The sequence below is a fragment of the Eleutherodactylus coqui genome, chromosome 1, assembly GCF_035609145.1.
Source record: "Eleutherodactylus coqui strain aEleCoq1 chromosome 1, aEleCoq1.hap1, whole genome shotgun sequence".
NCBI lineage: Eukaryota > Metazoa > Chordata > Amphibia > Anura > Eleutherodactylidae > Eleutherodactylus > Eleutherodactylus coqui.
In genome coordinates this window covers 81,419,975-81,434,991 of record NC_089837.1, presented here as the reverse complement: position 1 = coordinate 81,434,991, position 15,017 = coordinate 81,419,975, and the positions used below count along the sequence as shown (strand labels likewise).

General features: G+C 43.3%; 1 protein-coding gene across 5 annotated transcripts in view; it reads left to right on the top strand.

Annotated features, from left to right (window-relative positions):
- Positions 1-14,912, top strand: part of TRAPPC12 (trafficking protein particle complex subunit 12) — a 118,939-nt gene extending 104,027 nt beyond the window's left edge. For all 5 annotated transcript variants that reach the window (XM_066597701.1, XM_066597708.1, XM_066597692.1 and 2 more), the window contains exons 9-12: positions 5,925-6,023; positions 12,836-12,945; positions 13,228-13,315; positions 14,481-14,912. In XM_066597701.1, the coding sequence (XP_066453798.1) occupies positions 5,925-6,023; positions 12,836-12,945; positions 13,228-13,315; positions 14,481-14,723 (540 nt within the window). In that variant the 3' untranslated portion in view covers positions 14,724-14,912. The remainder of the gene's footprint in view (positions 1-5,924; positions 6,024-12,835; positions 12,946-13,227; positions 13,316-14,480) is intronic.
- The last annotated feature ends 105 nt before the right edge of the window (positions 14,913-15,017 follow it).

Sequence of the window (15,017 nt, the reverse complement as noted above, 5' to 3'; positions counted from 1 at the left end):
GGGTTGGTGGTGGTGGTAGATGCAGCATAGACAGGACAGGAGACGTGGTTGTGTAGGCATGGTAGTAGTAGCAGCGGGGGGGGGGGGGGGTGGTAGACGTAGCATGGAGAGGACAGGAGACATGTGGTTGTATAAGGCCTCTATGTTGAGCTCAACCAAATACAGATGTATATTAAACATTTGTAAGACATCCTGAATTGTGGAATATGGAAAAATATAGAAATAAACAAAAAATATCAATGGAAAATCAATGAAACACAAAAACTGGTCAAGAGACTTTGTTCTCCTAATATATAGGGGACCAGACATGACTACACAGTGCACCCTTAGTACTTGTCCTAATATATAGAAGAACCAGACATCACTACACAGTGCACCCTTAGTACTTGTCCTAATATATAGGGCCCCAGACATGGCTACACAGGGCACCCTTAGTACTTGTCCTAATATATAGGGGACCAGACATGACTGGACAGTGCACCCTTACTACCTGTCCTAATATATAGGGGACCAGACATGACTGCACAGTGCACCCTTACTACTTGTCCTAATATATATAGGGACCAGACATGACTACACAGTGCACCCTTAGTACTTGTCCTAATATATAGGGACCAGACATGACTACACAGTGCACCCTTAGTACTTGTCCTAATATATAGGGACCAGACATGACTACACAGTGCACCCTTAGTACTTGTCCTAATATATAGGGACCAGACATGACTACACAGTGCACCCTTAGTACTTCTAATATATAGGGACCCAGACATGACTACACAGTGCACCCTTAGTACTTGTCCTAATATACAGTATAGGAGACAAAGACATGGCTACACAGTGCTCCCTTAGTACTTTTCCTAACATATAGGAGGCCCAGACATGACTACACAGTGCACCCTTAGTGCTTCTCCTAATATATAGGGGATCCAGACATAGCTGCACAGTGCACCCTCAGTACTTGTCCTAATATACAGTATAGGAGACAAAGACATGGCTACACAGTGCACCCTTATTACTTGTCCTAATATATAGGGGACCAGACATGGCTACACAATACACCCTTAGTACTTGTCCTAATATATAGGGAACCAGACATGGCTACACGGTGCACCCTCAGTACTTGTCATAATATGTAGGGGGCCAAGACATGGCTGCACAGTGCACCCTTAATACTTGTTCTAATATGTAGGAGACCAGGCATGGCTACACAGTAAATCCTTAGTACTTGTCATAATATATAGGGGACCCAGGCATGACTACAAAGTGCACCCTGAGTACTTGTACTTGTCCTAATATATAGGAGAACTACACATGGCTACACAGTGCATCTTTAGTACTTGTCCTAATATATAGGAGACCCAGACATCGCTACATGATGCATCATTAGTACTTGTCCTAATATATAGGGGACCCAGACATGGCTACACCAGTGTACCCTTAGTACTTGTCCTAATATATGGGGGACCTAGACATAGCTACATGGTGCACCCTTAGTTCTTTCCCTAATATATAGGGGACCAGATATGACTAAACAGTGCATCATCATTAGTACGTTTCCTAATATATAGGAGACCCAGACATGGCTACACAGTGGACCCTTAGACCCTTAGTACTTGTCCTAATATATGGGGGACCTAGACATGGCTACACAGTGCACCCTCAGTACTTACCCATTCCTCTTGTGCTGCTATGTACCACTCCTCTTTACCCTGACATGGAAACATGAGCAACCACACATAATATTTCTGTGTCCAGATGATTGCGGCAGCAAAGACTGGCACTGTGGGCCATGTGTTATGCACCTCTGCACTAGATGATGTATTCCCCTTCTCCTTAACTGTCAGTTATTTCTGTGGAATGAATAATTGGTCATAATCGCACTAAATTAACTCATTAAAATCCAATTAGTCTAACCCCTATGTGGTATGATAATCTGAAGACCTACTTAGCTAAGCTACTTCCATTCAGGTTGGGTGGTAAACCGTCATTTCAGGCCCAGAAGTAGTGCCCTGTTAGGCCCTCGAACTACTTAGTATGAAGAAGCAGGATGCTGCCAATGCCCATATCCTGTAGGGAGGACGTGTCTCAGATGTGGCATCACCAGAGCTTCATTCTTTCTAAAGTCAAGGCAGACCAAGTCTTCAGATTTTAGTACAGTTCACAAAATGCCAGACTTAGTGCCTCGTAGACCCAACAGCCATCATGTCCCGTATTCAGGAAATGTGCATCCACCAATGCCAAGAAAGCTACTTTTAAGAATATATGTATTGGCTGCACAGCTTACTTGTGCTTATTACCTAACTCCAAGGCTGTCCTTGTATGTCAGGACTTAATAATGCATGTGTAGGAGCATAAGACAATCGTATGACATAGGTGAATAGCACATGTACTAAAAGGGGTTGTGGTCACACAACACTCAGCAAGCTATTATCGTAATCGGTCAGATCTGCTGCCTGTTCTTGGTCTTCTCGAACACCTCAATGAAGTGAAGTGGGTAGTGGAAACTTATTGCGTTATACTTAAAAACCATGCGTTTCGGACTATGTAGCAGGTGTTGTAATCTATTATATGCCAAGAGTCCAAAGTATGAGTTTTAAGTATAGCAAAAAAACTTTTGAATTATCTACCATCGATGATCCCCGTTGACGACACTGATACGTCGTTGATGTTACCCACTTCCTTTCATTGCATAGGACTGTATAATTATACTGGTAAATTCTAGGCAACAGAGAAACCAGAAGGTGTCATTTACATAGACCCTGCAATGTGAACTTGGTGCAAGGGAACTGGTTGCCGCTGTAAATGCACCTACTTGGAGAAAATCCAGGACATCAAGAATCACATGAAGAAGCTTTATTGTACAAGACAACGGGAGTGAAAATCATACATAGTTCCAAAATAACCTGCGCGTTTTGGGCAATAGCTCTTATTCATGACGTGCTCCACTCATGGCATGTTGATACACCATGCCATGAATAAGAGGTATTGCTCAAAACACACAGGATATTTTTATACCTATACTACTGTGCAAAAAGTTTTAGCAGGCATGGAAAAGATGGTGCAAAGTAAGAATGCTTTTAAAAATAGAAGTGACTGAACAAAAGAGAAATCTAAATCACATCAATATTTGGTCTCATTACCATTTTGTCTTCAAAACGGCATCAGTTCTTCTAGGTATACTTGCACACAGTTTTTGAAGGAAATCTGCAGGGAGGTTGCTCTAAACATCTTGGAGAACTAAGCACAGGTCTTCTGTGGTTGTAGACTTGCCAGGTTTTTCTGTCTCGTCATGTAGTCTCAGACAGACTGGATGATGGTGAGATCAGGGCTCTGTGAGGCCATATCAGCACTTCCAGGACTCCTTGTTCTTCTTTACACTGAAGATAGTTCTTAATGATATTGGACATGTGTTTGCAGTCGTCGACCTGCTGTAGAATACATTTGGAGCCAATCAGACGTCTCCCTGATGATATTGCATGATGGCTAACTATCTGCCTGTATTTATCAGCATTAAGGACACCATTAATCCTGACCAAACCCTCAACTCATTTGCTGAAATGCAGCTCTTAACTTGTAAGGAGCCTCCACCATACTTCACTGTTGCCTGCAGACACTCATTATTGTACTGCTCTCTACCATGCTTCACTGTTGCCGGCAGACATTCTTTATTGTACTGCTCTCTACCATGCTTCACTGTTACCTGCAGACACTCATTACTGTACCGCTCTCTACCATGCTTCACTGTTACCTGCAGACACTCATTATTGTACTGCACTCTACCATGCTTCACTGTTGCCTGCAGACACTCATTATTGTACTGCTCTCTACCATGCTTCACTGTTGCCTGCAGACACTCATTATTGTACTGCTCTCTACCATGCTTCACTGTTGCCTGCAGACACATTATTGTACTGCTCTCTACCATGCTTCACTGTTGCCTGCAGACACTCATTATTGTACTGCTCTCTACCATGCTTCACTGTTGCCTGCAGACACTCATTATTGTACTGCTCTCTACCATGCTTCACTGTTGCCTGCAGACACTCTTTATTGCTCTTCAGCCACTCGGTGAACAAACTGCCTCGTGTTACAGCCAAATATATATATTTCATACTTTGACTCATCAGTCCAGAACTTATGCAGACATTTTCTGCACCCCAGTTCCTGTGGCTTCATCAATAGGCCTTGGCCTTATTTCTACATCAAAGGTATGGCTTTTTGGCCACAATTCTTCCATGAAGACAACTTCTGGCCAAACGTCACCAAACAGTAGATAGGTGGGTGTTCCTGGGTCCCACTGGTTTCTTCCAGTTCTGAGTTGATGGCACTGCTGGACATCTTCCAGTTTAGAAGGGAAGTATGATGTGTCTTTCATCTGCCACATTAAGTTTCCTTAGCCAATCACTGGGTACATTGCCCATTTCTTTGTGCTTCTTCAAAAGAACTTGAACAGTATATCTTGAAACCCCAGTACGCTGTGAAATCTTTACCTGGGAGAGACCTTGTTGATGCAGTATAACTAATCTGTGTCTTGTTGCTGTGCTCAGTCTTGCCATGGTGTGACCTAAGACATGGAACTGTCTTCCACAGCCTCACTTTTGTATCAGTTTGGCTGTTCCTCCCCCGGTTTTAAGCTGTTTCTGTTTCAGTTAAAATGACTGTGTTTCAACCTACACATGAAAATGATGATCATTATCACCTGTTTGGTGTAATTGGTTAATCGTACACCTGACTATAATCCTACAGAATCTCTGGCTTTGTGTAGGTGTGGCTAAAAGAACTGATGCTTTGAAGACAAAGGCTGGTCACACCAAATACTGATGTGTTTTAGATTTCTCTTTTGTCATAACTTTCCATTTATTTAATTGACAAAAATAAATGATTAACACTTCTATTTTTGAAAGCATTCTAAAGCCCCGTTTACATGGGACGACTGTCGGGCAAACGATGCCCGACACTAGTCCCTGCGTGTACTCGCTCCCGTGCTTCTGCACAGGAGTGAGTATCGTTGGTTTGCAGTGGGGCGGCTGAAGGAGATTTTACTCCTCGCTCTTCCCCGCCCCTCTCCTTTCACTTTAACAGCTGCCGTTCAGTACTGAACGGCTGCTGTTTACACTGAACGATCATTGCTCATCGTTTAAGCGGCATAAAATCCTGAGCGATAATTGTTCAGTGTAAACAGCAGCCGTTCAGTACTGAACGACCGCTGTGTTAAGCGAATGGAGAAGGGTGGGGCAAAGCGAGGAGTGCAATCTCCTCCAGCCGTCTTGGCCCCCTGCTGGCCGCTCTGTCAGAGAGCCAGCGATACTCTCTCCTTTGCAGCAGTACGGGAACGAGTATGTGGGGAAGGGGGGGGCGAGTGCCTGACAGTCGTCCCGTGTAAATGGGGCTTTTACTTTGCAGAATTTTTTCTGCATCTGTCTAAAGCTTTTGCACAGTACTGTATGTATGGTTTTTACTCCTGCTTCTTCATGTGATTCTTGACCTGCCGAATTTTTCTCCCTAAGTGCGGTAAATTCTAGGGTATCCCTCACAGAATAAAAAAAGTGGAGCAGTTGCCCAAGCCAAAGACTCAAATGTAATAGCATGAAAGAATTGTAATTAGTTGTGATTCAGTGACCTGTTTGCTGTATGCGTTGGGAAAGCTGCTGGCGTATACCTCAAATGGATCCATAGCCCCTCACCGATTCGCCAGACGAATGCTAGAAGACTGTTCTAGCACTTGGCTTCTGTTTGGCTGATCTAGACGGAGGTCTTCCGTACAAAACAAAGTTTACCGCACTGTGTACGTTTTTTGTTTTCAGCAAGGGAGCCTGTAAGTAACAGTATATATAGGAGGTTATCTGCTTGGTGCATCCACTAATGACTCCATGCCCTCTGCGCTGTAAGTCATGTACTAATGCCTTGTTTTGCCCCTCCAGGATTACGTTCTTGCTGTGGACGCCTATCACACCGTTATAAAGTATTATCCAGAGCAGGAGCCTCAGTTGCTCAGCGGCATCGGGAGGATTTTCCTTCAGGTAATTGCAGAATGGACGACCAATGCATCTTCTTCCTTTTTAGTTATGTTTTCATTAAATAAGATGAAATATTGGGAAAGAGAGAAGAATCCCCGGGGGAGCTCATTTGTTTTAGTGTTTGTCCTGTAAATTGGACGTTAAAATTATTAGGTAATGATTAGCAAGTCTGGGAGCGCCTCTAACAGTGATGTGAGGATGCCGGAGCAGGTAGAGAGAAGGCTCCCACCGGAGAACGAGGAGGGGGTTTGTGCTACCGTCTTACGGGAAAGTGTAAGCCCAGGGCTTAGGAAACTGCGCTATAATCCCCTTGTCAGAGCTATTCTGCTTTCTTACACTGGTTGGCATATCAGTCATGACAGGTGTCCAGAATATCATGTAGCACTGTGTGAATGCAAGAGGCCTTCAGCTGATTGTGACCTTCTTGGCTGTATTGGGCCATACAAGGCCACCGTGCTCAATCCAGGAGTCCAGGTTCTGTGCGTTGGCCATCACTTGCCAGGGTCCTTGCTATTCTCCTCTCTTTACATATTTCCCTATATTGATTTAGCACCAGTACAGTTTTGAAGTGTAGAGGAAACTGTAGTACTCACAATATCCACAAAGCACATGGAAAAACTGCAGCACCTCTTATAGCTGTAATTCGTTGGAGTTTCCCTAAAAATAGGACCTACTTTAAAATAAGCCCTACCCTGATTTGTGGCAATTTTCGGGGAAGTTTGAAATATAAACCATACCCCAAAAATAAGCCCTAGTTAGACTACATAAAAAAAGAATATATTACCTAGCAGCTGCGGTCCCCTCACTTGTCTCTGAGGTTCTGTAGCTCTGCCGTGAGTCCTGCACTTCCATTCAGCGAGCACTGCATTGATCGGTTCAGCCAACGCTGGCTGAACCAATCAGAGCCGTCGCTTCCTGGAGGCGGGATTTATGAATCCCACGCCTAGCAAGTGATCTGTCAGTGGCCGAGGAGTGCAGAACGCACTGCGGAGCTACGGAACCTCGGACTGCGGCTGTTTTCAGGGGAGGGTTTATATTTCAAGCCTCCCCAAAAATAGCCAAATATCATGGTAGGGCTTATTTTAGGGGCAGGTCTTATTTTCATGGAAACACTGTAGCTGCATGGAAATGTCAAGATGCGCCTAATATATGAAGAGGCCCACACCTCTATATATATATTAGGCATCTCTAGCATCAGGGGAAATAATATTAAAGGAGTTATCCAGTAAGCAGCTGCCGGGGTCGGAGCAGAAGTGGCACCCTCCTCCTCAATTCAGTGAGTGATTAACACTTCTGTCTGAAAGCACAGCAATGCCGATCATCTCGTGTAAAGGCACCCTTACTGCTAGCTGTCACTTCTTCTGACCGGCGCTAACTTGCTTCGTGCTGCTAGTTCAACATATCCCTAATGTTCTCTAGTGGACGTTTGGCTGGCGGTAGGGTGGGAGGTTTTCTCTAATTAGCCCTGTAGCCGTATATGAACGCTGGGATCCAGGTGACATTGTGAAGTAAAGGAACCTGTAGGATGTTGGTGTTGAAGAAGTTTGCAACCATTAATTTGAACGATACATGAAGTAAATAATAAAGTATTGTGAAAAATACGTGAAATCGGGATTGTATAAAAGAGATAAAATGCGGCTGTGGGCTCCGGGATAAAGGATGTAATATGGTATCTGTGCATGTGGTCACATTCAACCTGACAAGATTGTTAGATTTCACTGCTGACAACTCCTGCATTGCAATAGGCACATCTCTCATTCTGGCAGGGAAGAACTGCAATATGTCACAGACTTGTCAGCCAGTCAGCGCTATCAGTCCGGGTCTGATGAGATGGATACAGCTTAGCAATGTTTTATTTTCTCACAATAGATATCATCACTTTTGTTGTTGGTTTGTTTTTTTTTCTGTAAATTGTATATTCAGTTCTTGTAGAATGGCACCATATAAGCCTTATTAAGGCATTTGATAGTGTGAACAAAAGAAGGGTTTGTAAACCTGGACCCTAACTCCACTCCCCCAAAAATACCCTGTTTTTCTGAAAATATGGCCTACCTTGAAAGTAAGCCCTAGCATGATTTTTGTAAGTAATCGTGGAAGAACTACTCAGCCCCATGCAAAGTTTCTTTTTAGCTTTCCAGAATGTAAGGTAGCTCTTTATTCCCCTTTCACAGCAGGAATTCCCAGCACACTCTTAAGTATCTGTTGACCACTGGATTACAACTCCTGGCCCTTTCACAAATGGAGTTTCCTTGTATGGAAATTAGAGCAGTGGCCCCGAAATGCAGCATACAATCAACTGAGCAAGTTTTCCGCTGATTACTTTCAGTAGGAGTCCACGTTAGCATGGCAAAATCAAGCGATCTGAGCGACTTCCAATGAGGCCTAGTCATCAGTGCTAGAGTAGGCCATATCCAGATTTCTGTTGCACCATGGTGATAGAAGATCAGAATTTGACACAAGCAGCATGAATCGGTGAACCCTTCCTACCAGGATACAACCGTTTAGGCTGGTGGATGTGGAGTAATGGTGTGGGGAATGTTTTTTGGCACATCTTGGATCCTTTGATACCTGTGACTGGATACCACTATGAAGTGCGGTAGTTCTAAAAGCCAAGCAACTTACAACATGCTATTACATGGGAGACACTAATAAAGTGCAGATACAATCAACTTCACAACTCTCCTCCTTTCTTTTGAAAGTACAGGAGGGCTTTTTGCTGGTGTGATACAAGGGCTGGACCAATCAGATGTCTCTCCACTTCTGCTTTCTTTCCTCTTGCAGTGTACACTCACATATACATGCTGAGGGTGGAAAACTGCAGCTTCATATCCCTCTTCCCTCTCCTCTATACTGTTTTGTAACTGATGAGGTTTCTGAATACTTTGAGTCTCCAGGCAGGATATTACAAAGGCAAAATATTAGGATACTATTACTTAGATACTGTGGTAAAGCAGTACCGGAAATGGCCACTACAGGGCACTATAATTATATTTTGGCAGAGAAATGGTGCCTTAAGTTGTTAAATTGGAGCCATCTGATAAGGTTTGGTAAAAGGGGGGTGATTTCCCTCAGCAGTCAGCTTCAGGCTCATGGGTAAGAGGTGTAAAACTCATTGTGTGGAGGAGACCCCCTGTACTGCCATGAGAGTAATGGTAATGGACTTTGAGAATGCAGACTGTAATGTGATGAGCTGTGATGTTTAGACCCTACGCCTTACTGTTGGTGAGTAATAACAATAATGTGTAGTTAGTGGCCAGACGGCAAGGATTTATTTTTTTGTATACCAGATAATGTACAGTGGCAGGTACTGTGCACCGATGCTATAATGCAATAAAACTGGCAAAGTTCCTGTTGTAAAGTGTCTTTCTGAGAGTGTTGCTGCCATCTTTAGTGGAAAAAATGGTGATCTTGAATCGTGACTAATCCCCTAATGTGTCCATACATACTGATGTATCCAAACATGTCTGCAGCTATAAACCTATTTTACAAGGCTGCTGTGTTGATTGATTTCAGCCATTTACACAAAGGGTCGTCAAGCTGTGTTTTCAGTACAGAGTTGCCGATCTCGAGGAGCTGATGCATCAACATACATTACTTTATGCATGTAGCGTCGGATACAGGAGCATATAAGCAGCGGATGGACCCCCTGATCATTTGGGTACTCGGTGTATTCCGATCTCTCTTGGCATTGTTCTGCGTTTCATTACCAGCCATGCTGTCTTGTCTTGAGCTCACGGCTTTCACTAAAAAGCTAAAGAAATGAGAACTTTGTGCACTACTTATTGGCTCATTAATCTTGGATGTTCTGCGGTAACCCTCCTGCTGCTCTCTAATTCAGGCGAAAATGATTGAAAGTGAAAACGGGTTTACTGATTTCTTATCTCATTTGGTTCGCTAGCAAATAAAGACTTCTTAAATCAGTACATTCTCCATGTGGCCCCTGGCCATCTAAAGGAAGGCAAAGCCAACTTCCAATCATGCAATCTGTCTGCTGGTATATTAAAGAGACGCTAATCTACAACTAAAGAAAGAAAAGAAAACAGAAACCTCCATGTAAGCTCCTGAAACCGGACTCCGGCTGAGAAACACGGGGTCTGTGTGCATTACATGGGTGGATATGTGTACGGGGCAGGGACCTTGGACAGGACAGTCATGTCTCACTACTTGCTACCATTACGGTGACTCATAGAGTTGTTGGCAACTGAATAGCATGGAAATCCATCTTTCTACAGGAGATAAGCACGATCGGAACCCATAGTGGTTGTCCCTCAGCTTTCCAACCTCTGAACACCATTTAAAGAACTCATGGCATCTCGTGGCTTTCAATGCCCTCTTTATAAGGACACTCAACTTCACCTCTTTGCTATCCAGAACTGCAGAAAGTCTATCAGCTATATCCTCGTTAAAAAAAACTCTGTGAAAACTCAATTCTTTATCTTTTCCCCATCTTACCCAACATCCTCCACTAGAAATTTCAATCACCATTGTTGACTCCACCTTTTCGCTGTTGCATGGTAACCTTTTGATTCAGTGCTGTCTTTCAAACCACACATCCCAGCCCTCAGCACCTTCTGCCACTTCCAATTCTAAAATCTATATCGGAGCCGTTTTTTTCTCAACCTCTAGTCAACAAAAATTCTAGTGTTGCCCTCATCATTTCCAGCCCAGACTACTGCAACATCCTTCTCTGTGGCCTCCCATCCCAACACTCTTAGACCTCTCCAATCCATCCTCAACTCTGCTGCCTGACTGATCTACCTCTCCTCTCATTACTCCTCCTCTTCTCCTTTCTGCCAGTCTGTTCATTAGCTACCCATTGTCCAGAGTATCCAGTTCAAGATATTATCAATGACATTACAAGGCAGTAATAACACACAAACTTCATACTTCTCGGTCCACAACCTGTCCTCTCCATACATCTCTGACCTAATATTTCAGTATCTTACCATATATATAATCCCCACTCCACAGCCTGTCCCCTCCATACATCTCTTACCTAGTCTCCCAATACCTCCCCACACTTAACCTCTAGCCCTCACAAGATCTTGTTCTCCGCTTTCCTGTCTACTCCTCCAATACTACTTCTGTGTGTACACCTCGTACCCTAGAACTCCCTACCCAAATGATCAGGCTCCTTCAAAAAGCAACCCGAAACCCCATCTCCTAAGAAAAGGTTACAACCGAAAGTAAAGCCCCCATTCACTTCTGCATCAGAGGCTCCATTCAGATCCACCAGCACAGATCCGGAATAAAATACCAGTACGCTGCACTGTCACATCTGGGAAAATGTCATTGGGAATACTGGAAAACAGACCCCATTATAGTCCGTTTGGTGCCATTCGGGTCTGATGTGCAGGATCTGATGATTCAAGTATTTTCCATTATCGAAGCCGAACAACGAAAGCCAGCTGGAACTGCAGGGCGCAGATGTGAATGGGGCATAACCTTGCTGCAGCCACACTATGATATGAGCAACTCCTACCCTCCCCTAGTGTCTCCCTCTCCTTTTTATTTTATTTTTTTATTTTATTTTATTTTTTTGCTTTTAGAACTCTTCATGGTACTGTTCCGCTAGGCCTAAAATGAAAAACTGATGTTACTGTTCCATCTGGCAACCGTCTGGAACTGTACCAACATTCGCGAATGACCAGACTAATGACAGTTTTTTGTTTGTTTGTTTTTCAATTTATTCATACAATTTTCCAGGAGGTGTTAGAGAGGAACAGCATAATGCAGAGTTCCAAGAATAGATGCTCTAGAATTGCAGGGATATCCGTGTACTCGGAAGGGAAAAGGGGAGAAATTGTGTTTTTGTTCTGAAACCCCATAATTCTAGATGTAGCTCTCTGCCCTGTAAGACGGGAGATGCCATTCCTCCACTCATAGATGGAAAGGATTATGTACAGAAAGTATTTCTCATCAAACATCGGAGTCTGGCTTTAATGAGTACTAATCCATGTGATTCAGCGTTTGACAGGTAGCACTAATGAAGCAGGTTGTTTGCCTTTCTGTACAATACAATTAATTCAGTCTTCTCATGTTTGTTTTCCATTCTTTTTGTTCTCACATTGGATGTGATATCGCGCTAATTGTTCTCCTTATACTTTTATCCTAATTGAAGCAATTTATTTGACATTCTAAGGTTTGTTTTTTTGGGGAGGAAACAAACCATATTGGCTTTTTTTTTTTTTTGTCCCATCATCCTCCATACAGCTAGACGCTGGTGGGGACTTATGTGTATGGGATCCCCTCATCATGGGGCTAGACTAACTTAAAGACATGGAATCATAGAATGGTAGAGTTGGAAGGGACCTCCAAGGTCATCGGGTCCAACCACCTGCTCAGTGCAGGATTTACTAAATCATCCCAGACAGATATTTGTCCAGCCTTTGTTTTGAACACTTCCATTGAAGGAGAACTCACCACCTCCCATGAAGAAATAAAGGTTTAGTGTTTTAATCTTCAACATTTATGCCGCCACATTCTTTATACTATTTTTGGGGTTTGATGAACCCTTGACCAACAAGACCCCAGTCATCGGAAACTAGGATCCAACTGGACGGGTTATCTTGAGACCTCTATTGTAATCAATGGTGAGAAGGGGGCAGGAAGTGTTACATTTTCTGTTCCCATTGAAATCAATATGCTGTGTGTGTAATACTCGGACATGTGAGGCTCTCCAGAGTGAGACGCTCTTTATTCCCCATCTCCACTAGATGTATCGGAGATTCTAAAAGGGCTCTCTGAACCACACAGTTCTTTTGATGCTTGCATATTTTATATGTTGACCTTTCTTTTCTTTTCTTTTTTTTCAGATTGGAGACATAAAAACTGCTGAGAAGTATTTTCAAGATGTAGAGAAAGTGATTCAGAATCTTGTAAATAAAGATGAGTCGCACAATAAGATAATCGTTCTGATGAACAGGTAGGTGCAGCTTGTGGATGGGGTTCACCAGAATTATTCCCGCTCACTTGATTCCAGAGCACTTCCTATTATAGTAAAGTACCGTTTTGGACGGTCTTTGGTGAGGGCTATAAATGGTTTCCGTCATGTCGGGAATCCAGCACTTCCATTATTGTCATTCTTCTGCTCCTATAACAAAGCACATCTGCAGGTTATTATTTGTGTCTGAACAAAGCCTTAGCCTTGATGTCAGTAATAAAACCCCTATGCACAGTGACCTGTTTTCACGGTTTCCTTCTCCAGAGCTTTTCTTCATCTTGGTCAGAATAACTTTTCAGAAGCTCACAAGTTCTTCACAGAGGTTCTGACGTTGGACCCCACAAATACCGTGGTAAGCTCAATACTAGGTTTTAAGCCATCACTGCAAAATTACTACATAGGTTATAACCCCTAAACGCTCCATGATGTACATTTACTTTATTGAGGTTCGGCGTATCCCCATAGGCCAACTGTACATCTCCCTATTCAGATGTATTGATGATCAGTGACTATGTTCCTGCTCTTATAATTGAGACGATCAGCCAACGAATGAGTGTTTGCTCTTTCGTCGGCCTATCGTCTCTCACTTTTACACAGCCCGATTGTTGGGCGAATGAGCGTTCAAAGAAACGCTGCGGCCCAATAATTGCCCTGTGTCTAAGGACATTACACTCCCTGCAGTACCGCCTGAGAGGCGTACTATTATTTCACTAGGCCCTTGCACACGGCACAAGAATTGTACTAATAATCGTTAGATTGAGTGATTTGCAGGATAAATGTTACAAGTGCAGTGAACGAACAATTGGCGATCTACCATTAGCTTATCGCTGATCAGATTGTTCATCTGCTGCTGCATCGTTTGGTATAAACAGGCATCGTACCATGTGCTGAATATAAAGCCGCGGCAGGAGGGTTGACTGGTTATCTTCGAATGAACGATCAAAACTACCCAATTACTATTCAATCTAAATACATGCCGAGTGAACAATATGATCACTGCGTCCCCGCTGGTTGCACGCTCGTTCTGATTCATCTTGCCATGTAAAGGGCCCTTAGACGTTCCAGGAGAGTAAACACACAGCGAAATGATACAAATACAGAAGAGCCCTGTCAACTCTTCATTCATGTGCAGCTTTCAGCAGAAGCAGTATATATATTTTTTTCCGGATGGTAAATAGCGCCATCACTAATACAGGCCATGAGTGGTACTGCAGCCCAGGAATATTCCAGCCTTTTATTGTCATGCTTTCATTTTTAAAATTACCTAAAGAACAATGCTGCTCTGTTTCATCACCTCCCTATTGTTGTTCATTAGTTAATTCTTCATATCCCCTTGTGTTTTTTCTTCTTGCTGTAATAAACGATTGTGCAAAAAAAAAAAAAAAACCCGTATCCTCCCGGTTGGTAGAGAAAAGCCAGCAAGGGCACCTCGCTGCGTGCTGCAGTCAGCATCATTGATGAGGGGATCGATCTTTGCTTTATTGTTCCGTCTCATTCCCAAACTGTTATTTTTGCAGGCAAATAACAATGCAGCCGTCTGCCTGCTTTATTTGGGCAAATTAAAGGATTCCCTCCGGCATCTGGAAGGATTGGTTCAGCAGGACCCCAAACACTATCTCCACGAGAGCGTTCTCTTCAATTTGACAACTATGTATGAGCTGGAATCCTCCCGCAGTATGCAGAAGAAGCAAGCTCTGCTGGAGGCGGTAGCTGTCAAGGAAGGTGACAGCTTTAACACTCAGTGTCTGAAGCTGCTATAATTCCTTTACTGCTACATCTCCTCACACTGAGAAGAGGCTGCAGAAAAATTCCCTGTGTACATATTTCAGCTTGAAAATGTAAATGTTATTCCGAGGTTAAATACAAGAATGTAATTGAACGTTCGGATTTTCTTCCACGCTCTGAATCTCCTCAATAAACATTACGCAATGTCGTCTTTTGTATGTTTACATGCTGCGTGTGTTTGTACCTTAGAACCAGCTGGGCGTCCTATGTTGCCGTCAGCCCCTCTGGGTGAAGGTTAAGGATAGACAGAGCCGGTCTTACAGGAAGCC